Source organism: Penicillium longicatenatum, assembly GCF_028827895.1.
Source record: "Penicillium longicatenatum strain IBT 33135 chromosome Unknown contig_3_segment0_segment0, whole genome shotgun sequence".
Taxonomy (NCBI): domain Eukaryota; kingdom Fungi; phylum Ascomycota; class Eurotiomycetes; order Eurotiales; family Aspergillaceae; genus Penicillium; species Penicillium longicatenatum.
In genome coordinates this window covers 2901155-2926039 of record NW_026643121.1, presented here as the reverse complement: position 1 = coordinate 2926039, position 24885 = coordinate 2901155, and the positions used below count along the sequence as shown (strand labels likewise).

Genomic DNA, 24885 nt, shown 5'->3' with positions numbered 1-24885 from the left:
GAAGTAATTTGAACTGAAATCACAGCCTCACAGCAAACCGAAAGGCACATTAGCATGAATAGTTGAGCCTATATTTACAACGAAGAGCAACGCCAAGCTCATGGACACCAAAAACCCATTCCATCGCAACCATTTCCAATTCCAAATCTCGCTCGAACGAAAGAAGAAACTTTCAAGGGGTATGTATATGACGCAGGACAAACAAACAATTATCAAAACACAGCTAAACCAAGTTTCATCCAAGAGAGAAGCACGGCGACTAGGCACTGGTTCTAGGAGGGCGGCAGAATTTTGGCATACAATTCAGTATCGAGGAAGTTGTACGTTGGATCCGATACACAGAATGGGTGCCGAGTGAGCAGGGTGCCAGCTGTGGGCCGTTCAGCGGAGTCACTGTCGTTCATTAGCATCTAAGTGTTCCAAAGGTTGAGGGGAGCATACACTGTGAAACAATCCCACATGAACGAAAGAGCCGCGAGAGACGCATTTGCGCTCACATCATCTGGAATAGGAGGAGCTTGACCAAGACTACCTAGCTTGAAGATCGCGCCGATTGCCTCTTCCTTGCTCCATGGACGACGACCTGCGAACATCTCTAGCACCACACAACCGAGGGACCAAATGTCAACCTTGGCACTGTAGCCTTGACCCTTGGACTGAATAACCTCCGGAGCCATCCAGAAGACTGAACCTTGCATAGAATTGGTGGAATCGTTGCCGTAGATGTTATCGGTTTTCTTAGAGATACCGAAATCGGAAATTTTGCATGTACCATCGAGATCCAAGAGAATATTGTCTGATTTCATGTCTCGGTGGAGAATTCCCTTGTCATGCAAATAGGCGAGACCACTGAGGGTCTGTCGAGTGAGCGATTTCACAACGCTCTCTTCGAATTTACCGTGTTTCCGTAGACAACTACCAACGGACCCACCAGAAATATACTCGAGGTAGATGGAAATGGATAATTCACCTCGTTCGCAACCAAGGTATTGAACAATGTTCGGATGCTCGAGATGCTGCATGGTATCGATCTCTTGGTCGAGAGCATTTACCATTTCCTTGATGCGGTCTCGGTCGGTTCCGGCAATCCGTGGATTGATCTCAACTTGTTTCACAGCCAAAACCTCACCATTGTCGGCATTCATGCCTAGGTAAACACGACCATAAGTACCTTTTCCAATTAGTTGACCACGGATGATACGGAAGGTAGGCTGGCGTTCTGGAACAGAGCCACTCGGCCCAGCCTCTCTGGTACCTTGCGGGATGGGATCGAGCCGGCTGATTCGACTGCCGGGTTTTGGACTGATCTGCATGATTTTGGCACCGAACATTTTCGTACTCTTGCGACGGAGCATTCCTGACTGTTGCGGACCAGAAGAGCTGACGCTTTTGGTGCGATGAGAATCATGTGCAACTTGTCGAATGGATTTGGTTCTTCCGAGGCCTTTACCGCCGCCAAATCCACCTCCTTGGTTCATCAACTTATTAGCAACGACCTTAGACCCTGCCTGCGGTCGCATGGTTGATGCATCAGTCCCGTAAGGATTGTTTGAATCCATATTCGACGATGGTATAGGAGGCGGTTGTGGCGGTTTTCCCCGAGAGTTCGGATCATCAAATTGATTGACCTTGGAGCTTGGCGAGGCCGGTTCATCCAGGTAAGGCGCGTCCAGATCGACATCTGGGAAGAAGCTATCTAGATTGTCGATGACTCCTTCCACAGGGGGTCTGCTAGCCCAGACATCTCCATTGGCAAATGAGTTTCTTCGGTTAGGAGGGTTCTCATCAACGGGCGAATGATCATGGTAGAAAGTTCCAGTGTCCTGGTTGTCAGAAGTATCTCCGCCAGAACTTTCTGCAGGGACTGGAGATGCAAAGCTGACCCTTGGCCCCTTGAGATCCGTGTTTACGGTGAGGTTGCGCTGCATGGTCTTCGTCTCCGGTTCAGGTTCAGGCTTGCTCTCGTTCTTGTGAGCCAAAGGAACCATGAAGAGACCATCATCAGACGAGTCATCATCATCAGAGTCCTCGGCTTGTGCCGCTGGCTGTGTGGTTCGCTGGAAGGAGACTTCGTTCTCCTCGAAATCGAATGCTGGACCAAACGACTTGCGGGTTGGCAGGGACGGCCGCTCGGGGAGGTCATCCTTCGCAGAAGAAGTAGCAAAAGATACAGGCGAATTTTCATTGATCTTTTCCGCGGAAAGTTTTGGACCACTTTGAGAAGAATCTGTAATGGGGTTTTTGTCAGTGTCCGGTCTAGCCATAGAATAATATTCACCAATATTACAAAAATATGGTTGGTGTGTAGGCGTACCCAATGTTGTCCTACTCGAGGCTGTTTCAGCAGAGTAAATGGTCGGTGGCCGATCATCCGAGCTGGCACTATCGCGACTGGCAGAAGAAGGCGTGGAAGAGACGTTGACCGATGGGTTGCCAGTCGCGCTGATTACCCGGCCAACGCCAGTGATGGCAGCCCCCAAGCTGTGGGTTCCAGGCGGTTTTCGAAGGGAATTGACCTTGGTGAGCGTGTTCGACTCGTTTGGAGCAACGGGCGGTCTCCGGAAGGGCACCAGTGTTTCCGACTTTTTGTCATCGGACGGCGAGACTTTCTTCGCTTCGAATGGTGAATCACGAGGCTTGTCAAAATCGATGACTTTTGCACTTCTGAATCCATTTTGATGACTACCATCGCGGGGCAGCCCCGGGGAAGGCGGGTGCCGTGAGATATGATTTTCCTCTTGCTTTCGCTCAACCTCTCGTTTGTATGCCTCATGGCGAGCAGATAGGTCGTCCTTATGAGGATCCGCTTGTGAGGAGGCACCAGGTGTGGTGGCCTTGAGTGTCGTCTGCCGGGAGCTCGTGAAAGGTGAATTGGGATTCGCGTGAGTCTGTGGTGATATCCTCGGTTCTTCACCCACGGGTTTCCGAATGATGGGGGTATGCATTGCCGTAGGAGACACAGCCTGCTTGTCGGGGGATACTGAAGATATTGAAACACCAAGACCATCCATTGGAGACGGACGGGGTTTTCTGCCTTTGACAAATAACAACCTCGGAGAACCATGTTGATCTGGTTTCTGTTTTCGAAAGCGAGACAAGGATTCGTCATTCATGTAATCATCGTGATCAGCTTGTCCAGGTTCAGTGAGAAATATTTGGGCGCTGCCCCATTCAGATATCCCTAGCTTATTACAAATGCCTGCACGAAGGGAATCTGGCGTGTCCATATCCGTAATGTCGATCAAGCGGTAATTCAAGCCGTCTACGGTCACTAGGACCCATTTTTTAACTTTAGCTGTTGTTGCTGATAATGGGCGCTCAGCTAGAGACAAGTCACTGGTGCTGAAACCAGGCACTGAATAAGGTACATAGCGAGGATCTGGGCTCGGGGGTTCGTGGTCTGATTCTTTAGGCGATGGGTAACTCGAATCGGTTCCTTTGGTTCTCTTTCTGAGCCGGTCGAAGAACCCTTTGCTGTGGTCCTTTGCGTGGCAAGAGGAAGGCTCCCCACCCCACGGCCGGCCATGGGCGTCCTGAGGTGATGGGCGAGCAGCCTCGGGGCCTTTGCGGTTCTCATAGTAACGGGCACCAATTCCAGAATTAGGGCCTCGGCCAGCGCCAGGGACCGAGTCAGTACTGTTCCCACGAGAGTGGTCGTGTCTGAAAGGCAAGTCTGAGGTGGACGATGATGCCTGTCCGCCATACGAAGGTGACGCAAACTGTGTAGCGGGACTGCCACTCTTCGGGCTGCTTTCTGGCCGAAGAGAAGAAGACCCTGCAAAGGTTGCCGCATCGTTAGATAGAGACGGGCTTTGGCGGCGATGTTCACCAAGGGCTGCCGATAGAGTACCACGTGTAAATTCTGATCGCGCAGGAGCAGTCTCACGTAGAGGGGACTCGTAGGGTGAGCCGTGCCCAGTGGGATTTGGCGTGGTGAAAGAGCGTGTTCCCTGGTTACCCTTTTGGCCGGAGGTGTTTGCGGCAGCCAGCTGCTCTGCAGTAATATCATTTGTCCCTTCAATGGCTGAACGGGGTTCTCGAGGAAAATAAGTAGTACCAGGCTCAATGACTGGTGCCTCCTGGCGCAGCGGTGTAGATACAGAAAAGTCCGTTGCTCCATCGTGGAGTTGGCGGATAAGTTTGCGAATACGCAGACCTTCGTTGCGCTCCACGCGTTCACGCTCCGAGTCCCATCCAGTGCCATTTCGGACGCACTCCTTAGCCAGCTGAGGATAGACAACCTGATGGATTTTTCCAAGATTGCCTCGCCCACCGAATTGGAGGCCCAGCTCCAAGAATTCAGCGCCTTGTAGCTCTAACGTTTTGAAAGTATCCTGCCAATCCTTGGAAAACTGGTTCCTAGCAAGCCAGAGCAGGACCTTATCGAGAGGCCATTGCGCTGCCGCCTCACTTGGCGAAAGACCACCCAATGACGCGCCACTGGTATTATGGCGATGACTTGGCGACTTTGTGAGATCTGTCACGGGGTTAACATTCTGTGGCGGCGGATTCACATGCTCATTAGGCAGTTCATGAAAATTATTGTGGATGCCAAACGGCGGGGCCATTGTTCGTCCTCCTCCTGGGGTCTGCGGATTGTATGCCCCTTCAGAATATACCGGGGCTCCCGCAGGGCGCTGCCCATAAGGCTCATAGGTAGACCGCCCGTGAAAGTGCTCATATAATGGTGGAAACCCGCCGATAGTGTCATTGCCAGGGACGTATGTTGCCGAGGTGAGGGGTGTATCTCCAGGGACAAAAGTCGCCGAAGGGTAGGATGTGTCCACGGCAGAAAAATTGGCTGGTTTATATGGGACGTGCTGAGGTTGAGGTGGCGGCGGTGGCAGAGTGTATCCGGGTGTCATGACCTGGCGAGCGTAGGCAGGTTGCTGTTGCCATGATTGAACATACCCTGTTTGCACTGGCGGTGGGCCCGGTGGAGGAGGTGGCATGCCAGGCACTCCGACAGGCTGGAGTTGCGCCGGCACCCGTGGAGGGGGTGGAGGAAGGCCTGTCGTGAAGTATTGTTGCCTTTGACCGTCCATGGCGAAGCGAGTGATTTGACGGTCCAAATTAAGGATTAACGCAATGCACAACCAATATTCTCACAGTAAGACCACGCGCGATAGAGGTCTTGAGTATAAGTCGCTATTATCATCCCGTGTGGTGGCGGGGAAAGGTAAAAATATTTTCAGTCGCGAGATCGTTGGCTTCGCATCATAAGCTTCGGCGACCCCGAAGTTGATTTTGGCGTTGAAAATGCAGACTAGGAATCGAATGACAGGAAGAAATAAAGCACCGCGATGTGTCTGATCGGAAAACAGCCAGCTGTTTCAAGCTGGACTCGATCCTGAAGTAATGTTAACGTCAACTGGCTGTCGCAAAGAAATTGGGCGAGAGGGCGATCCCCCTCCGATCGGGGACGAAGCAAGAGCAAGCGACGGGAGTTCAGATTCCAGCCACCCGTAGTGGGGAATTTCTTCCAAGATAAACAAAAGGACCTACCGAGACGAGACCGCAGGGATGCAAAGCGTTATGTGACAGGGGAACAAAGGAGTCAAATCTTCATAAACATTCGATGCCCGGGCGCTTGGGATCGTCACGTGGGCCTAGGTGGAGGTGTTGTTTCCCGTAGGGCTCATTTCTGTTGCTTCGGAGCAATATTATTGGATCGATGCAGCTTTGCTTTTCCCCTCATCTATCATTTCCGACTAAAAATAACCTAAATACAATTGGGCTCTTCGTAATTGTTGGGTCACCAGTCTTATCGGGATCTATGTTACTCTCCACGATTTGATTTTCTGGCCCCCAAAATATCTACACTTCTCTGTACTATGGAGAAACTTCACAAGTGGGCCTGAACCGGTCAACCTTCTAATTTGACGTCTCAGAGAGCCCCGTAAGGGACTGACAGCTGAAATTTGTGGCGCACAGCATCCCTGGGCCGGTCCAGGAACGGCCCTAGCGCCGGAGCTAGACCGGTAATCCTCCCTACACGAAACACCATTGGGGAAAAAAAAATCGAAGACTTCATTCCATCATAGCTGCATGAGAGAGTGATCATAATTGAATCGCTATCAATTGGGGATCTTCATAACTGGTGAAAATAGAGAGAGACGCCAAGATTATGGGACTTGTGCGGCATCCGGACCCGAAGCTTTAGCTTATTGAATTTGTATGAGCACTTGAGCTTCTTGGTGCTGGGGGAATCTGGGCCCCGGAAGTGTGACTAGGTATCGTTTGGTAGTTTAAAAACCCGAAGGTATCCGTGCCCAATCACTAGCGCGTTCTGGGCTATCTCCCGTTTAATATATCTAACGTGCTTATGTAGCGTCATTGGACTTCAACTTTGTGGAGTGCGTAGGAGGATACCAATTGGATCTTTTCGGATGAGTTTTCAAGCCAAATGATGCTGGAAATTTATTTCCGACAGATATCGACTTGACTTAGTGAACGCTGAAGTCCACGTTGAAGATATTTCGCAAATGGTCTGGGGGTTGCGATCTGGCTTGGAGGACGTTCAGAATTGATCAACATGGAACGAAATACCGAGGAGAATGTTCGAGGAGGTTATACCGCAAATCCGTAAATGGATGCGCTTGAAGAAGGTCTCTTTCGGATCTATGAGCCTGGAAGAGTCTTCCAGCAAGTAATGTGAGTATTCATAAAGCGTCCGTGACGAGAGACCGGTTTGAACCCCATCGAACCTATCTGGGGGTGGTTGAGATTGAAACTTTTTCAGCTCCATCCAGAGCTTGTTCAAATAGGACGATCTGAGAGTGATTGACTCCATTTCAAAGCATGTATAAAGGAAGCGTGGTGGGTTCTAGATCAGAGCATGATTGATACATAGTGTGATTCTAAGCATGACGAGACGTTTAAGAGTGGTGTAGGACGCATGTGGATATTATGCAAATTATGAAGCAATTTTTATGTACGGGATATATTTCTTAATGAGCACATTAAATTATCTATAATTTGAACAAGTATGGTGGTGTGGTATACTAGGTTATAGATATTTGCATACATGTGTTTGATGGTGTGGGGTCCAAAATTGAGCTGGGGAAATACTTTTGACTAATTAGTGTACTGTAATATAACATAGACATTTGAAGAACATATCGAACTCTTATACTGCATTGGGTACCTATGGGTGGAGTAGTAAAACAGTCAATATCACTGTTTGTCAGTTGCCTGTAAAATCCGGGCTGTTCATTCGCGGTTCCACCTAAAGAGACGCCTAGTATGTAACTGCCAACAATTAAGTTAAATTTTATGTGTAGGCCTAAGATCAAGAACGTTCCAATAAATACTCCGGATAGTTGGAAGTGGGTGGTTGTCTGGGTGACCGCCACCGCCTTGGCCTTATCGGATGCAAACCGAGCAAACAGCGCCGCGGAGACGCTTGGACCACTGCTTATCCAGAAATTTCCCCCAAAAAAATCCTACGCCGTTTCAAGCTCCCAAAACATAGCCACCATGCCTCGCGCACAGCAAAAGAGAGGCCGTCGGGCTGAGAAGAAGGCCCAGACGGAAGGTGAACCCAAGCGCAAGTTCGACGACGCCCCCGAAGAACCCGTCGCAAAGCGCATGAAGTCCTCCGAGGATACCGACGCCAACGTTACGTACGATCACGCCGCGGACTATGTTCCCCTTGACGCGGACTATGTTCCCCTTGATGTTGAGGTCCAGCCATATGGCGAACAGGAGGAAGGGGAACAGAGGGGCATCGACGACAATGGTGACATGCCTTTCTTCGGTCTGCTCGACACCGACGAACAAGAGTACTTCTCGCGCGCTGGCGAGATGCTCGAAGCGAATGAATTCGAAGACGCCGAGCAGAAGCACTTATTCATTGAGAGTGTATACCGGGAGGCCAATGGCAAGGAATTGAAAATTGCTTGTAGTCAGGGTTGCTCAAGACTCATGGAAAAGTTGATTTCGATGTCAGACGTCCGACAAATCCGCCGGATCTTCAGCAAGTTCATTGGTCATTTCCTTCACCTTGTCCAACATCGTTTCGCCAGCCATTGCTGCGAGACACTTTTCATCAATGCGGCTCCAGCGGTTATGCAGAAGACATCGAAGGCACAGGCGAAGAAGGACGAGGAGGATGGAGAGGAGGAACCAGAGTTGTCACTGGCGGAGATGTTTATGAGCGTTATCAAGGAGTTGGAAGGGAACTGGGGTTTCCTTCTGACGGAGCGTTTTGCGTCTCACACAATTCGAGTCCTTCTCTTGGTTCTCGCTGGAGAGCCAGTTGATGTTGAGTCAAACGATTCTATTGTTGCTAGTCGTGCTAAGGAGAGATTGAAGCTCTCGACAGCGAACACTCAAAGTGAGAACGCAGAGGACAAGGAGAGCACCGTGGTCAAGAAGCGAAGCGTTCCTGAATCATTTGAGCCTGCGCTAAAGAAGATCATGAATGATATGGTTTCAGGTCTCGACGATGTCTACCTGCGCGCTTTGGCCACTCACCCTGTTGGAAACCCAGTTCTCCAGGTCATGCTGACTCTTGAGCTCTCCCACTTCGGAAAATCGAGCGCTAAAGATCCCAAATCTATTCTGCGGAGATTGCTCCCCGATGAGAATGTCGAGGAGGGTACCGAAAGTGCAAACTTCATCCGCGGCTTGCTTTATGATCCCGTTGGTTCTCGTCTTGTGGAGACCATGGTGCGCCACATGCCCGGTAAGGTTTTCAAAAATCTTTACAAGAACAATCTTCGTGAGCGCATTGGTTCTCTTGCCCGGAATCAAACGGCCGGTTATGTTGTTTTGAAGACGCTAGAGCGACTCGGAAAGGACGACTTGAAGGATGCGATGGACCTTATCATCCCTGAAGTCCCGGGCCTGATTGAGAGATTCAGACTTATCGTTCCTCGGACATTGGTCGAGCGATGCGTCATTCGTAACGTTGACACAAAGCCTTTCGCCAAGGCACTCAAAGACGCCTTTGACCAAGACCCTGCCGCTCGTCTTCGCCAGATGCTCCGACTCGACGTGACCCCCGAAGAAGTTCCCCAATGCAACGAAGACCAGGAGATGCAAGATGCAGGCTACGAGGGCCACAACGAGCACAAGAAAAAACCCACATCTACCCATTCATCAGAGAAGCTTCATGGCTCTCTGTTCGCACAGACACTACTCTCTGTCCCAGGCCCACTGAGCGATCTCGTCTTCAGCGGCCTGCTTGCTCTACCATCCGAGACAATTATTCAACTCGCACAAGAATCCACATCCTCTCGTGTCCTGCAACAGGCATTGAAATCTAAAACTTCCACCACCCAATTCCGACGACAGTTTGTTCCTCGGTTCCAAGGTCATTTGGCTGAACTTGCTCAAAACACCAGTGGATCTCATGTGGTAGATTCTCTGTGGGATGCCACCAAGGACATCTTCTTCGTAAAGGAGAGAATGGCACAGGAACTTGTCGCCAACGAGATGATTCTGCGTGACTCGTTTATCGGCCGTGCTGTGTGGCGCAACTGGTCAATGGACCTGTACAAGCGTCGCCGGGGTGAATGGGTTGGCCGGGCCAAGGGCCTTGACCAACAGCCTTCTTGGACCGAGGGTCAGGGAGAGCGACCGAAGTCGAAAATTGAGTTGGCACGCGAGCGATACGCTGTGCAGCAGGGCATTCAAGACGTTAGAAAGGCTGCTACTGATGAACAGGCTGCGGCTGCTGAAAAATAAGACCAAACAGAATTCTATACCTTGTTAATACCACATCTCATTTTCATTGAGCATTTGTCTTTATTCTCCTTTGCTTTGCATTACAACATTGTCTAAACAATTTGACATTGTCATTCATTCTTCTTTCACTTCACAAAGATTCTAGCTCGACAATTTCATTGTCTTAGACAGTAGCAAATAGACCTTTTGTGAGTCGAATTGTGCTTTATTCCCAAGTCTCACTTATATGAAAAGGTCTGTTGCCATTGTAGACTTCTTACTTACCTCTACTTTAAGGCATGAACTCGAATTCAGTTATAAAATAACTTGTCCCCTACCATTAACACAATAAAATCCACCACTGCGCATTTCTTCGGATTGAGCGGCCACTTATCAATAACACGTGACGAAAGATCAAGCATCTCATTTCCAAAATGGGCGAGCTCCTAGCAAGCCAATCATTCGTCTACCTTGACGAGCCTTATAACGGCACACTGATAAGCGATAACTGCTACAACGCCATAACTCTCGAAGCTCTTACCCCAAACGGACCCGTGAACAGCTGGAACTGCATCATGCTCTCAATTAATGACCATCCATACCTGCGCCGACAGTACATCCCATCCAAGTACTACCTGCGACAGAATCCCCACGTTGTGGAGGACCAGGTATGGATTGGCGTTAGCATGGACTACGGTGTGTGCAAGAAACACACTGTGCGAGATTGGTTCAAAACACTGAAACAGGCTATCGAGCAGGGACACTATCTAACAACTAGGGTTCCAAAACGTGTAGGTGTTTACAACGGAACATTCTGGATGCAGATGCGAGGGTACTTCAAGGATCTAGACGATGGCCTTGTTCAAATTGCAGTAGAGCGACATGTGGATTTGTTAAAACAGCTTATACATCATGGAATTGTAACCGTCCAGAATGAGAGGATCCTCTCTCCCTTCACAATGTAGACGAATGACTAGCTAAGACTAGAACACTAACTCTTTTCACCATTTTTCTCTTTCACATCTTCCATATGGTCCTTGTGATCGAAAATCCTTGAAACTTCCTCCAATGATCTTCCCTTGGTCTCTGGAAAGAGGAAATAGGCCAATAAGAAGAACATTACCAAACAGCCTACGTAAACGAAATAATACTTCCATTGCAGAACGGAAAACGCTACCGGATTGACGTACTGGTTGAAGAAGCACGCGACAGCATCCGTAGATAACGTAATTGCCAGACCCTTTGCTCGGAGCTGAAATGGCAGGATTTCAGCCGGATAGGCAATGAACAGTGGCGAGTACGCTAGATCGAAGCCAGCAAAGAAGAGGAACAGCATTGGGACGACAGCGACACCTGCAGCTGCGATGTGCTTCTCTTGGAAGAGACCGGCTGCGATGGTGGTTATGGATAAGAAAAGAAGCATGCATGCTGTCGATAGCAACCACAGAATACGTCTGCCGTAGCGCTCCGATGCGACAGCACCAGCCGAGGACAAGATAAGATTCCAGATTTGCAAGCCCACATTGACAGCAGCTTCGTGGGAGGCTTTGGTAATGCCAACAGAGGCAAGAATCGGAGCAAGATAGTAAGAGATGATACCTATGAACCAGTTAGTCGAGTGATATCTTTTCTGAAGAATTGCTTCATACCGTTTCCAGCCCACTCCTGCATAAATCCACATATAATACAGATCGCAAGACGGTGCATATCTCCCTTCGACGAAAAGAAAGTACTCCAATAACCGGGTTGCTGGTGCTGCGCATTTATACTGATGCAAATCTGATGATACTCATGCTGAACAAGCTCATCATCCGAATTCCCATTAGCATGAAATTCAGCCAAAACTGCAAGGGCCTCATCTTTTCGTCCCTTCGAGACTAACCACCGTGGACTCTCAGGGACAAAGCACAGACCCACAAGCTGGGTTAGCGGGAAGAACGCCTGTAGCATGCAGGGTATCGTCCACGACCAGGTGGTGTGCATACTCAATGTGGCCATGGTAATCGCAGCGGAGACAATAGATCCTACACACCATGCTGCATTATAAAGTGCTGTGGCCGTTTGTCGATGGCGTGGATGCGCGATCTCCGTCGCCAATAATGGGGCTGCGGTTTGTGCTGTCCCCACGCCTACACCTGCTAGAACGCGGCAGCCGAAGAAGGCCCAGTGACTGTGTACAGCGGCCTGGACGAGAGATGCAATAATCACCAATGCCGATCCGACTGTTACGCATTTCTTGCGTCCAAGGATATCGGCAAAGTAGGATGCTGGGATGAAGGATATAAAGGCGCCGAGTGAGGTGGCTGCGATGAGAAGACCGAGGATATGAGGGTCGAGACCGCCAATGATCTCTTTAACTGTATAGGTAGAAAGTTTAGTCAATATGATTTGGTCCAAGAGTTATCTGACTTACACTCAGGCAACACAAGCAATCCATTTATCAAACTCCCGTTATATCCCGTTCCAGCAGATGAAGCGAACATAAATACAATCCCCAAGTTCAACTTTCGCAGACCTGGATCCCTGAGCCAGCCCCTCTTCTCTGTATTCGAAATGCCCTTCAGCTCCTCCGACATATCGGAATCCGTCATTCGCTCCATAGTCTACTACCGTCGAAGGTTCGTAAAAGTCCGTAAGTGGCCGTCGCAAGGCCGTCGAGTATCAGTCACAAAACACAAACCAGTCAGACATCCCTGTTCTATTAAGCTTTTATATTTAAGCTACACCTCATTAAACCCCGAACAAGGGTTATCTACATTCTTACCCTTTTTCTCCATGAAGCCACACAGCGGTTTGGGAAACTGCTGATCTAAAACCCGGGGAATGCAGGGAGGAATGCATGACCTCTTATTTTCAGAAACTGGGCACATGAGACGGAAACCAAGTATAATCTGCTCGAGATCTATCAAGGAGTTACATCATGCGTTGTATCAGTAAATCAGTTACGTTTGGCTTTTACTCGCACGGAACATAGGAATCAAAGGTTATCATCAAAATTCCAAGCAGCTCGAGCCCTAACTTTCGTTATATTACTCGTCTGATTCACCGAGTAGTGACGCATACCGGTTCCCCAGCCCACAGAATCCCTCGCACTGTTCTCCCACCTCCTTGTCTTTCCCTAGTACCTCCTCTAGACTCCACGCGATCCGCTCCGCGCCTATTCTGGCGCCTTCGAGATTGGGTGCTCCGGGTCCTAGACGTAGTCCGGCCATTCGTCCGGTCATGTATAACGGTACGTCTTCGCGCCACATTAGATCTTCTGTTAGACATGGGAGACCCTCTTTGACCTCGACGGGGTATTGCTCGTTCATGTGACTTAATAGAGACATTTCGCGCACGTCTGCGCGGGCTCCGGTCGCGAAGTAGATGTAATCGATTGGAGGTAGATTAGGGATTGGTGGATCCGTGGTCAAGGTCCATGTTTGGGTTTCCGGATCATATTCATGCGAGGCGATCACTGTGTTTGTATGAATAGATGCACGGTTATGGGCGGCATGTTGCTTGACAATCCTCGTGAAGCGAGGTGTAATACTACCGCCATTCCGGGCGGTTTTCATCATTTCAAGGCGTTCTAAATAGGTGTTAGAGGTCGCTCGAGATCACATTTTTGACTTCACGAACCTTCGTCGGTGTCTGCGGAGAAAAAGGCCGCTTTCTCGAAATTCTTGTATTTGCCCATCCAGGGCAAACTGATATCGAAATGCTTGACTGGGGATGAATTAGCAACAAGTCCCAAGAAACAAAATAAGACATCACTGATACTCACTTTTAAGATCGGAGCGCATCAAGAACCATACTTTCGTTACCCCCTTCCGCACGGCCATATCCACAAGCTGTGCTGATGAGAGTCCACCTCCAACAACAACCACATTCGTCTGCTGTCGAGACTGAATTTTCGTGCGTACATTAACGCTCGGGAATGTCTTTATGTCCATGCTGTGACAGCATGCATTAGAGCCCTCCTCTGGGCTGGAAGGCTTCCATGGAAAGATCTTAGAGACGCCTGCTCCGCCAGCACCGATAGCGAGGACAACAGCTCGACTGTAAAATTTCAAGCCAGATGTCGTGGTCAAAGTAAAGATCTTATCGTCTGACACTGGTCCATTTCCTCTCTCGGGTAGGTAATCATACGTCATGCCCGCAACCTCCTCTTTCTTTATCAGGTTCGGGTTATTCAGGCCATACCGGTCGATAACAGTATTGCAATAGTCGGCGAAGAGGTCTGTCGAAGGGGAATAATAGTCTTTGCGGTCTCGCTCGTCAATTTCGACTCCAATAGTTCTAGACAGAAATCCCGTTAGTACCTCCCTCTAAAGATCATCGGGAATATATGTGCATCCACAGATGTATACACAAAGCCCGACAAATATGTAACTCACTGATTCTTCCCACCCTGTCTCCGCTTTTTCTTCTTATGCTTGCTAACATCCTTCCCAACACACCCAGAGATCTCCCAAAGATCTCCTTCTCGTCCCATCTCCTGTGCATAAGCAAGCATCCCATCCCGATCCCCTGGATCAACGTGAAAGAACATCGGACTCCTCAACTGCTTGATCTCCAAAGTCCGGAACGCATTATTCCATCTTTGCATCCACTGGTCACCCGATCCATCTAGGACGAGTGTGGAGATAGAGGAAGAAGACGAAGTAGAGGAAGTCGTAGACGCAAGCGATGGAACAGAAGAAACCGAGTCCGATGATGCTCTGCGCTGTCTATCCGGCACCTCATCACAACATTTCAGCCCGCGATTCCACTTTTCCGCGCGAACACCGTTCTTCTTCGTTCGGCCTGCTTGGACGAGATTCATTTTGCCAGCATGTTTTTTGATCCAGTGGTATCGCTGGTGTTCTTCGTCGGTGAATACGGCCGAGGGTGTATCTTCGTGGATACGGGCAGCAACGCCTAGACCGCAGGGACCGGCGCCGATGATAATTACATCGTGGATTTCGCTTTCGTTATTCATATTGAGTAGGGCGAGAAAGGTTTTTATCACATGTGTAGTTCGCGATAGAGCGGATGAATTAAAGTGCAAGGCGTTTGTAGAATTTTACAGGGGCTTTCTCTTTTATATGAGGAGCACGGCCTTTGGCTATTTCTGCAATGTCCTCATTGCGCACGCTGGCTATCGAGGTACTCTTACTCCCAAGGTCCTTAGGGCTCAATAGAGAAGGTTCCCCACAGTGAATGTGGATCGGATCGGCGTTTAGAGGCTGTCAGCCCATGGGGACCTTGGAGCTTGTTGAATTGGACTTTCAACTGCCCGTATTGAGAAGCTCATAACATACTAATACAGGTTACTAGATAAAGTTTGAAAAATCATAGAAAAGAAAGAAAAGAAATTATGTTATCAACGACGAAGGGGGAATTGACAAACAACCACCAAAGAAAAACCCAAACCAAAGCGTTAATCGTGACAAGAAAAAGAAACAAAAAATTGTGAATATAAAACACAAATTACCACATAAACTCCACAGTAATCTCCAACGCCTCAATTTCAATGCCTTACCAGGCCAAACACCTATTTATGCCACTTCTTCGCCCTGATATCGATGTTCCTTGTTGATCGAGGAACACCACCTCCTTCCCGACGATGCCAAGCATCCTGAGGCCAAACCCATCCCCGAACCCGCTTAGCGTCACGACGCTCGCCAATTTGCGGCTCGGGTATCCAATTATCTTTAGGTTCAGGAAGGACTCGCTGCCGGGTAAGGGCACCCGGACCGCCGACGTTGAGGTGGGCGGAGGGTTGATGGGGAAGTGGAACGGATTTAGAAAGCATGAGCAGGAAGTACAATGCCAGACTTGCTGTCATGGGCGTCTCATGACGATCTTCCAAACATTCCGACTCAGGCACGGGTGACGGATGCCGTGAATAAGAAGAGCCGTGAGAAGAAGAAGAGAATGAACGTGCGCTGATTGGTGTCGCTAGGGCTGGGACATCGCGCGCAGACAGGGTGGTGGCTGCTGTTTTGAGTGGAATTGGGGCTGCGACTTCGAGGTATCCAAAGTATGGGACGTCGCAGCCATCGTCGCAGCCTGCGCGGACGCAGAGGAGTTCGATTTCGGTGATTATGAAGCCGTAGCGGCAGGAATGTTCTCTCATGCATCGCTGGAGATGGGCTAGGCCGTTTAGGTATTCGACGCGGCGGTGTGGTGCCTCGTTGCGCATGGCTGAGTTCCATCTGTCGAAACTTTTGACAATGCCTACGAGTCTGCCTCGTGGGAGTCCTGCGCTGGTGCATTCTTTGTCCGTAGAGTAGTTTGCTAAGAAATGTGGGTGTCCGTGGTTTTTGTGTCCGGTATGACGGATATCCGGGGCTGGATAGAGTTGGAGGTGCTCTGCGCCCTGGGAGACGGCTATTGCTGCGTTGACTCGTGGAGCGTAGAGGTCTCGAATTAGGGCAACGAGACCTGGCTCAGACTCTGGGGATAGCCGTGAGGTGGGAACGCCTACTGGAGGAGCAAGGTTTCCAGGAATCTCGGTGTTCAGAAGCTTGGTGAGTCCGTGAATGGCATCGATAGTGGCGAAGGAGAAGGAAGTCCAGTTGCGAAGCTGACGGATATCCCACCAGAAGTAGTCATGCATTCCGCGGGTAGGGATAACGCTGACATTACGGACCAAGTTAACTGCTTGGGTGGGAGAGGTCAAGTACGAGATCAAGTTGGTGGATGGTGGAGGGATGTCTTCGCGTGGACTCATTAGGTGCATTGGTGACCTCTGGGGACCATGGATTTGGCTGCAGCAATATTGAGGTGTCGGTACAGTCAATGGATGTCGTGGTGTGCGTACAGGGGCAAGCCGAGGTACTTCCACCGCCGGTTGCTGGGGTTGAGATGGATAGACCACAATGTTTGGGGTCACTGGGGTCACTGGCGTAGTTGGACAGGTTTGTGCCTGTACATGGGGCACATATTTTGGAAGCTGCCGGTAGGTAGGATATCCATAACGATTTAAGGTAGCCTCATCAATACCCGACGCCGAGACAGATCGACTGTGACCTCCAGATCCCTTGCGCTTGTTTGACGTGATGTTTACTGGAGATGACAAGGCAGAATGACTGACGAGGCTCGTGGTGACGATGGGTGAAATAGGAGATACCAGAGGCAATCTATCCCCAGCATCTGGTTGATTTCGCCGAAGGGATGGACGGCTGAGAGAATAAGGTGCAAATCCAGGAGTGTTTCGCGTGCTGGACAAGACCCGTCGATTACGCAAAGGACCGCCAGCAGAGACCGGCTCGATGACCACATCCTGGGGTCGAATCTTTGGCAAAAGTGCAGGGCCATGATGATGCCGAACTGGCGAGGTACCGGGACTAGTGTTCCCCGTCATCGTTGACCATGGAGAAGATTCAGCCGAGTAGATAGAAGAGGCAGATGCGTTGCGACTATGTCCTGAGCCAAGGTACTCCTCATAAGGCAAACCCGGCGGCGTGGTTGGCTGGTAATGAGCGTGATCGCTAGACATGGTGCAATGAAGGAGAGATAAATCGACAAATTCACTGAGCCTCAGTATCGAAGGGACAGAAACGTCTTTCCCAATGGCAAGTTGAAAACGAATGTAGGTCGAAGTAAGCTGTTTAGATCAGGACCCCTTCCGCGTGGAGGAAGATAGACATGACCGTGAAGGAGAATGCTTGGATATTAAATGGTTTGGGATGAGTAGGCTCAAACCAGCCAAGCAAGCAGATATAGATATAGAATAAGGGCCCACTCACGAACCCCAAGCGGATCTTGAATAACCTGAAACATGGAGAAAAGCTCCACGGTGACGCCAACGGAGGCTCATATTCTTTTTTTGGGATCCTGGTCTCCGATCTAGGGCCAGGCCTACTATGCGATGAAACGCGAGACAGCCGACAACTGTTCCTCACGTCGCGCGACAGGGTAGACTGAAACCCCGTAAAGGGTCTCTATCCGGGTATAGTGCGGTTTCAGCGGTCAGTCGCGCGTTAAGTTGTTACTATATTTTGCATCAGTTTCGACGGTATTCTTCAGATTCCATCTTGGGAATAGTGCGCTGCAGAGTGATCGAACACTTCTAAATTCAGTAACAATTAGGTCGTAATTGTCAGGTAATTAGCGGCCTCATCGCTCTAGGGGTAAACTCCAGAGTGGGAACGCCATGCCTCAGGAATCGCCGGGGATGAGATGGGCGGTTAGCTTCAGTAGAGAAAGATAAAAATAGCCAGAGCGTGTGCTGTGACAATGCATGAAGCAGAACTTTCAAGTCAGGGTAGATGGATCCGAGGAGGTTCCTCCATAGGGGAAGTTGGGAGTGTGATTACTTGGTCGGCGGCTAGAGATGTAGGTTAAGTCTCAAGTACGCGCCGGACGATCGTCGTCACACACTTTTCGAAGTTCCTGCGACCAGTAGATCACACCGAAATGTCCCATAATTAGCAGAACATCCGTTCATGGTTTCAAGTACTAAATTAGGGGTAATTTGAAGGCCAAAGGAGTCTAAAACCATGGAGATCAATTATTGAACACCACAGGATTAGTTGGACACCCTCACTAGCCCCCACCGGGGGTAGAGCGGTAATCGTAATTCAAGTCAGTAATCTGATCAAGTACATACCCAGGCACCTAGTTACTCGCATTAGACTACCAAGTAATGTGACAATGATAAGGAGTGATGTGCACTGGGATGGCACCTTGTGTGTCCTATACCGCAACTTGACCGAAGCGATACCTTGCATGCTGGCCCGAATTAAGAGAGGTCATATGGTCGTTGATACCTGGAAACCAGGTACAGGAAAATCTTGCCCGAATTGTAATTACCACGCTAGCTCAAACATGGACTAGTGAGATGTTCGACTGAGTTTGTGGTGTTCAATTATTGATCTCTAAGAACATTAATGTTTGCAGCTCATGTGCACATTTCTTAATAGCATTTTTTCCCCCTGATTTACGCGCTAGTGGACTCCACTTGACTCCGTTTCATGTGTGTGCTTTCTTAGTAATATTTGATAAGATTGCCTTGCATTAACGTGGCAGATCGTACGATTGGGAGTATGTACTTTGGCTTTGAATAGCTTCAACCTCTCTTTTCTCCCACATGTAAACAAAAGAATAAACAAAGTTGCACACAAACCGTAAACCACTACGATGCGTCGACTGACTCTAGTCTAGAAACAGAATAGGAGACCGTAGACGCATAAAAATGACCGAATGTTCAAAGTTCTACAATTCCGGAATATCGGAGTGGTATTCCGTTACCCTTGTTGAATTCTACTGTCATTTCCTAGCTGTGGATCTTTTTTTTTTAATCTTGAGTATCCTTACACCTTAAGCTACAGTGTGACCGTGCTGAACAAAAATTACCATCTCCTAGACGCTTGCATGGTGAAGTATTGGTAATGTTGGTTTGAGGTGGGTACTCATTAGTCTCATTTATCTCAAGAAGCACGTAGACCCACCATGGCGCTTCAGGTCCAATGGCCTATACTGCCCGAGTTCCTTGAGGTTCTTTTACTATAATCTTCTCGCAATTTTGTGGTCTCTCTTTATTTTGAATCCTCTTAAAAGGTTTAAAGCGGAGTGCTTGGCTGAATAGATACCGGCACCTTGATTTAAGGGTGTCAATTTGTTTGCCCAGGTGGATGTTGCCGACTAAGGCTACCCATAATATATCTTCATGATCCGTGATACATCAGGCTCCCGAAAATGTGGAAAAGAAATGAAGTGTTTTATTATGTTCTGGCATATAGCCAACTGTAAATTGATATTGTAGCTTCTAGCTTATTTCATCATTCATCCGAAAAATTTGCGTAACAAAAAAAATAAAAGACAATAATTATCATGGGCTTTGCACGGTCTATTCCAACGCAAAACTCATCGAAAACGCTGGTGGGGAATCTTTTGTGAACCGTCTAAATAACAGGCAGGGGGTCATATCCAACGGCAAAAGAACGGAACGAGCAGACCATCTAGGCCTTGATCTCGTACTTGCGGCGGAACATGTCATCGACCTCAGTGAGGAAGTAAGTTCCGGGCAGCAGAGTCTCGGTACTGCCGGAAGGCTTGAAGTTCTTCTGCAGGTGGGCGTGCTCGCGCAGCTTGCACATCTCATCGTAGGCAGCGGGGGTGAGAACGTTGCGGGCCTCGAGGCGGCTCTGGAGGTTGAGCTTCTCAACAATGGTGGAGACATCGCCGACGATCTTGGCGCTGAACAGGGAGGAGGCGAGACCGGAACCGTAGGAGAAGAGACCGATGCGCTTGGGCTCGTTGGGGGAGAAGGTGACGTGGCTGAGCAAGGAAGCGATACCAGCCCAGACGGTAGCAGTGTACATGTTACCGCACAAGTTGGCGACCTGGAGACCGGGGGAGACACGCTCAGCGAAGCGCTTCTTGGTCAGGGCCATGAAGGTCTTCTCAACGGCCTTGTCGGTCAGAGAAGCGGCATAGTCCAGATCACGGAGCTCAGGAGCGACCTCGGCAAAAGCGGGGTGGGAGGGGTTGGCCAGGTAGTCGTTGTAGAGCATGCGAGCGTAAGACTTCTGGACCAGCTTGCAGGTAGGGGCGTGGAACAGGAGGTACTCGAAACGGTCCAAAGCGGTCTGGGACTCGTCGGTGGCGCCGTTGGTGCCGTTCTGGTTGGCCTTGAGGGCCTTCTCACGGACATCGTAGGCCTTGTAGCAGGCATCAACAGCCTCAGTGTAACACTTCAGAGAGAAGTGGCCGTCAACGACGGGGTACTCGCTGGTGAGATCGGGCTTGTAGAAGTCGTAGGCGTGGGACATGTAGGAGGCACGGAGGCCGGCCTCGAAGACAATAGGGGCATCAGGACCGATAACCATGGCAACGCAACCGGCACCACCAGTGGGGCGTGCAGCACCAGCAGCGTACAGAGCAATATCACCACAGACAACAACGGCATCACGGCCGTCCCAGGCAGAGGACTCGAGCCAGTTGATGCTGTTGAAGACGGCGTTGGTACCACCGTAGCAGGCGTTGACGTTGTCGACACCCTCGATGTTGGTGTTTCCGTGAGGGGCAAAGAGCTGCATGAGAACGGACTTGACGGACTTGGACTTGTCCAAGAGAGTCTCAGTGCCGACCTCGAGGCGGCCAATGCTCTTAGGGTCGATGTTGTACTTGTTCAGGAGGGAGGAGAGAGTGGTCAGGGCCATGGAGTAGATGTCTAGGTTTGACGTTAGTTTTTGACTTTGCGCAATTGAAATAGAATGCCACATACCCTCACGGTCATCACAGAAGCTCATCTTCTTCTGGCCGAGACCGATGGTGTATTTGCCCTCACTGACGCCATCGTACTTCTCCAGCTCGGACTGGTCAACGCACTGGAGGAATTGTTAGTTCCTTAAACTCACGGATTCAATTGCACTGATAGAAGCCGGGGGCACAAACCTGGGAAGGGAAGTAGACCTCAATGGCCTTGATGCCGATGTTCTGGGGGCGGGCAGACATGGTGGGGGAGGGGTATAGAAGTGGGAATGTTTAAAGGGGTATAACACAACCAAGGGAAGGAAAGTCAAGTCAAAAGCGAAATGCAAAGGAAGAGAGATCTTGGACGAGAAATAAATAAGGATTCGAGGGCCCGTTTATAACAGAAAAAGGAGAATGTTGTGTACTCGGATCTACCGTGTACGATCTGTCACCCACCCTTTTTTTTTCTTTACAGTGGAGATGCCACTTCTACACCTTCCTTTGAGCCGAAGTGGATGGACTTGGGATCAGTTCGTGTTAGATTCTAGAATTGAAACTATGGTAGCTTTTTATTCACCGCTGTTTGATATTGGTATTAGAATTGAACATTCACATTGGCATTGGTGTTGCGAGAGCAGATCTTCAACTCGTATGTACCGTACTTGTAGATCTAGGAACAGGGTCAACTGGCGAGTCCAAATGTACGGTGTACAATGCAGTCTGTTCCATCTTATCAGGCTCCACTTGCTTCAAGTTGGAAGAATTGTTCTTGTTTCCCTGGTAGCGGTGGATCAGATCCGTCATCTCCGTACTCAGATGCAATACATATGCAGTGGCCTCACTTCGGATATCCTCGCTCCAGGGGATACAGTGGGAGATACTTGTAGACTCTTCGAGTATACGGAGTATTCGGATTAACATTCTTCATGAATGCCTCCGGACACTCCGCATTATGCCGTATGAGTGGGAACATTTAGATTAGGGAGTTAACCAGGGATGATCGTCCTTGATTTATGGGTTTTCCAGATGGTGTACCCTTGAACTCGTGGATTTTATGTCGCTATAGTTCTTCTATAGTTCTTGTCGATTACGAAATGGGTTACATAGAGACACGCGTTAAGGAAATACGAGTGGCCAAGCGTGGGTCACTGCGCCACGAGAGAACGAGAACAGGGAGATAGTCCGGGGCATCCATCAACCTTCAACCTACCACAACCCTAGCCATCCCTCACTCACTCCGGGATGTGGCACACTCGTTTTCTATTTCTGACAAATAAATCATGATCTGGAAGATCTCCGCATCCGCGCCCTCCACTTGCCACGGCTCCTGGGAGCCCACCCCGTGCCACTATGGGCGACGATAAGTTCGAATATCAGGAACTCCCCATCCCCTCCTACGAAGAAGCGACCGGTCAACCCTCATCCTCGCGCGAACATCTCAGCGATGGCAGCGATGCCGAACGTCAGGGGCTCCTCGGTCGCGAGGCCTCTCACTACCAACCCCCAACCGTGGAGTCCGTTCGCGGAAGCCTAGATGACCTTGCTTCATCGGCATCGGGCTCATCCCGAGGTTCAGCGGATGAACTGCGCCGGGAACTAGACCAAATGGACGTCGATGACTCCGCAACATCTTCCAACCGTCGTCCCCGATTACGACACCAATTCACCAAGCGGTTTTCCACACTCACTCGAACCCTCTCCGCAATCCATCGGCCTTTACAACGATACCTACCGAGCCTCCCCAGCTTTCGCTTCAGTTTTAATCTTCAAGATGCTCGGTCGCGCATGCGGGATCAAGGATGCCTCATGTTATTACGACTGTTCGCCCTCATGCTGGTCGTGACGTTGGTCTATGTGTTCTTTATCGGCGATATCTTCAACCTCAACAATCGCATGATCATGGGCCAGACCTACAGTTCCTCGTCGGTCGAGAATTTTATCCAGGGCAACATTAACGACACCAACATCGCCGAAACCCTTAAACACATTACCTCATTCCCCCATATCGCCGGTACCGAAGGTAGCTTTTATCTGGCAGAATGGGTCGAGCAGGCAATGCACCGGGCGGGCTTCGACGAGGTCGAGCGGGAAGAGTTCCAGGTTTACCTGAACTATCCGCGCGCTGATGGTCGCAAGGTGGCCATTGTCGACCCCCCTGCTTTGGTGTGGGAAGCCACTCTCGAAGAAAATGACTCCGAAACCCCGGTGTTTCACGGCCATTCCAAATCCGGCAATGTGACAGGACCTCTGATTTACGCGAATTTCGGGTCTCGGGAGGACTTCAAGCTGCTTGCCGACCGTGGTATCTCCCTTGACGGTGCAATTGCCCTGGTCAGATACTACGGCACCGAACCAGACCGAGCTTTGAAAATTAAGGCTGCCGAGCTGGCTGGCGCTGCGGGATGCATCATCTATTCTGACCCAGCTCAGGACGGGTTTGTCAAAGGTCCTGCCTATCCAAAGGGACGTTACATGCCAGCTGATGGGGTTCAAAGAGGTGGGGTTAGCCTCATGTCCCAGGTTGTGGGAGACGTTCTTAGTCCTGGGTGGGCTTCCACCCCGGGTGAAAAGCACCGGCTATCAATCGAAGATAGCCCGGGCTTAACAAAAATCCCCAGTCTTCCGATCGCCTGGCGCGATGCGCAGCGACTGTTGCAGGCCCTAGAAGGCCATGGCTCTAAGGTTCCCAAGGAATGGGTCGGTGGTGTACCCAAGATTCAAGGATGGTGGACCGGAGATCAGGATTCGCCGACAGTCCACTTGATGAACCTCCAGGATGAAGTAGAGAGGATGCCCATTTACAATGTCCACGGGACAATTCTTGGACTTGAAGAGCGCGACAAGAAGATTATTGTTGGTAATCATCGTGACTCATGGTGTCTGGGAAGTGTTGATCCTGGCAGCGGAACTGCAGTCTTTCTAGAAGTTGTTCGAGCCTTTGGTGAGCTGCTCAACTACGGCTGGCGACCACTTCGTACCATCGAGTTTGTCAGCTGGGATGGGGAAGAATACAATCTCATCGGCTCGACAGAACATGTCGAAAAGGAGGTTGAGAGCCTGCGGAGCAATGCCTATGCATACCTTAATGTCGACGTTGGTGTAGCTGGCTCCGAGTTCCGGGCAGCAGGATCGCCCGTGTTTGAGCGCTCGATGCTGCAGATCTTAGGACGTCTCTCTGACCCCACTGCCAATAAAACACTGAAGGACATTTGGATAGAAAAGGGCAGCAAGCTGGATCCCCTTGGCGCTGGCAGTGATTATGTGGCCTTTCAGGACATCGCAGGTACCTCCAGCATTGATTTTGGATTTGAGGGCGAGCCCTACCCTTATCACAGCTGCTACGAATCCTTTGACTGGATGGAGAAGTTCGGTGATCCAGGCTTCCAGTACCACAAGCTCCTCGCACAATTCTGGAGTCTTCTTTTATTGGATGTTTCGGAGAATCCCATGCTCCCATTCGACATACAAGCATATGCCCGAGCCATCACCGGCTGGGTGAAAGATCTTGAAGGATTTGTCAAGTCTAAGAAAGCCAAGGTTGACCTGGAGGTCATGTTCAATGCAGCAGCAGAGCTAGAAGCCAATGCAGTCAAGTTTGAGGAATGGAACCAGCTCTGGCATGATACTGTCTGGGGCTCTGGTGGATACGAGAGCAATGTCATGGCAATCCAGCGTGTGAACCACAATCTACGCATGGCCAGCTTTGACACGCATCTCTTAGATCTAGGAGAAGGCGGCGGCGTGAGTTGAATTTTTGCCCATACTTATTATTCCTTACTAACATAATTCTTCAGATTCCCAACCGCACCCAATTCCGCCACGTTATCTTCGGTCCTGAACTATGGTCCGGCTACGATGCCTCCATCTTCCCTGCCATCCGCGACACCATCAACACAGGCGACTGGTCTCTCGCTCAAAACTGGATCGATCGCGTTGCCGACATCATTCACACTGCCAGCAATGATCTCCTACACTAAATGTACATTACCTCCTTTCTCATTACTCTCCATTGTCCATTTTCTCATGCATACCCCTCACGCTTGT

General features: G+C 49.9%; 8 protein-coding genes across 8 annotated transcripts; 3 read left to right on the top strand and 5 right to left on the bottom strand.

The window, feature by feature from the left end:
• Window positions 1–272: 272 nt before the first annotated feature.
• Window positions 273–5045, bottom strand: bck1 (uncharacterized protein; the record flags this gene model as incomplete). Its single annotated transcript, XM_057116872.1, has 2 exons — window positions 273–393; window positions 442–5045. The coding sequence occupies 2 exons, from the start codon at window positions 5043–5045 to the stop codon at window positions 273–275; spliced, it is 4725 nt and encodes a 1574-aa protein (XP_056972755.1).
• Window positions 5046–7479: 2434 nt separating this feature from the next.
• On the top strand, window positions 7480–9693 carry nop9 (RNA-binding RNA processing protein NOP9; the record flags this gene model as incomplete). Its single annotated transcript, XM_057116871.1, has 1 exon — window positions 7480–9693. One exon carries the CDS (start codon window positions 7480–7482, stop codon window positions 9691–9693), a length of 2214 nt encoding a protein of 737 aa, XP_056972754.1.
• Window positions 9694–10106: 413 nt separating this feature from the next.
• On the top strand, window positions 10107–10637 carry N7484_006452 (uncharacterized protein; the record flags this gene model as incomplete). The annotated part of the gene is made up of 1 exon (XM_057116870.1): window positions 10107–10637. One exon carries the CDS (start codon window positions 10107–10109, stop codon window positions 10635–10637), a length of 531 nt encoding a protein of 176 aa, XP_056972753.1.
• A 26-nt stretch (window positions 10638–10663) lies between these two features.
• N7484_006451 (uncharacterized protein) lies at window positions 10664–12272 on the bottom strand (the record flags this gene model as incomplete). Its single annotated transcript, XM_057116869.1, has 3 exons — window positions 10664–11271; window positions 11322–12029; window positions 12086–12272. 3 exons carry the CDS (start codon window positions 12270–12272, stop codon window positions 10664–10666), a joined length of 1503 nt encoding a protein of 500 aa, XP_056972752.1.
• Window positions 12273–12701: 429 nt separating this feature from the next.
• Window positions 12702–14635, bottom strand: N7484_006450 (FAD binding domain protein; the record flags this gene model as incomplete). The annotated part of the gene is made up of 4 exons (XM_057116868.1): window positions 12702–13243; window positions 13294–13380; window positions 13439–13953; window positions 14052–14635. The coding sequence occupies 4 exons, from the start codon at window positions 14633–14635 to the stop codon at window positions 12702–12704; spliced, it is 1728 nt and encodes a 575-aa protein (XP_056972751.1).
• Window positions 14636–15190: 555 nt separating this feature from the next.
• N7484_006449 (uncharacterized protein) lies at window positions 15191–17140 on the bottom strand (the record flags this gene model as incomplete). Its single annotated transcript, XM_057116867.1, has 1 exon — window positions 15191–17140. The coding sequence occupies one exon, from the start codon at window positions 17138–17140 to the stop codon at window positions 15191–15193; it is 1950 nt and encodes a 649-aa protein (XP_056972750.1).
• Window positions 17141–19604: 2464 nt separating this feature from the next.
• erg13 (hydroxymethylglutaryl-CoA synthase) lies at window positions 19605–21141 on the bottom strand (the record flags this gene model as incomplete). The annotated part of the gene is made up of 3 exons (XM_057116866.1): window positions 21043–21141; window positions 20873–20975; window positions 19605–20818 (listed from the first exon to the last, which is right to left on the bottom strand). The coding sequence occupies exons 1-3, from the start codon at window positions 21100–21102 to the stop codon at window positions 19605–19607; spliced, it is 1377 nt and encodes a 458-aa protein (XP_056972749.1). The 5' UTR covers window positions 21103–21141.
• Window positions 21142–22191: 1050 nt separating this feature from the next.
• N7484_006447 (M28 family metallopeptidase) lies at window positions 22192–24818 on the top strand (the record flags this gene model as incomplete). The annotated part of the gene is made up of 2 exons (XM_057116865.1): window positions 22192–24582; window positions 24636–24818. 2 exons carry the CDS (start codon window positions 22192–22194, stop codon window positions 24816–24818), a joined length of 2574 nt encoding a protein of 857 aa, XP_056972748.1.
• Window positions 24819–24885: the final 67 nt, after the last annotated feature.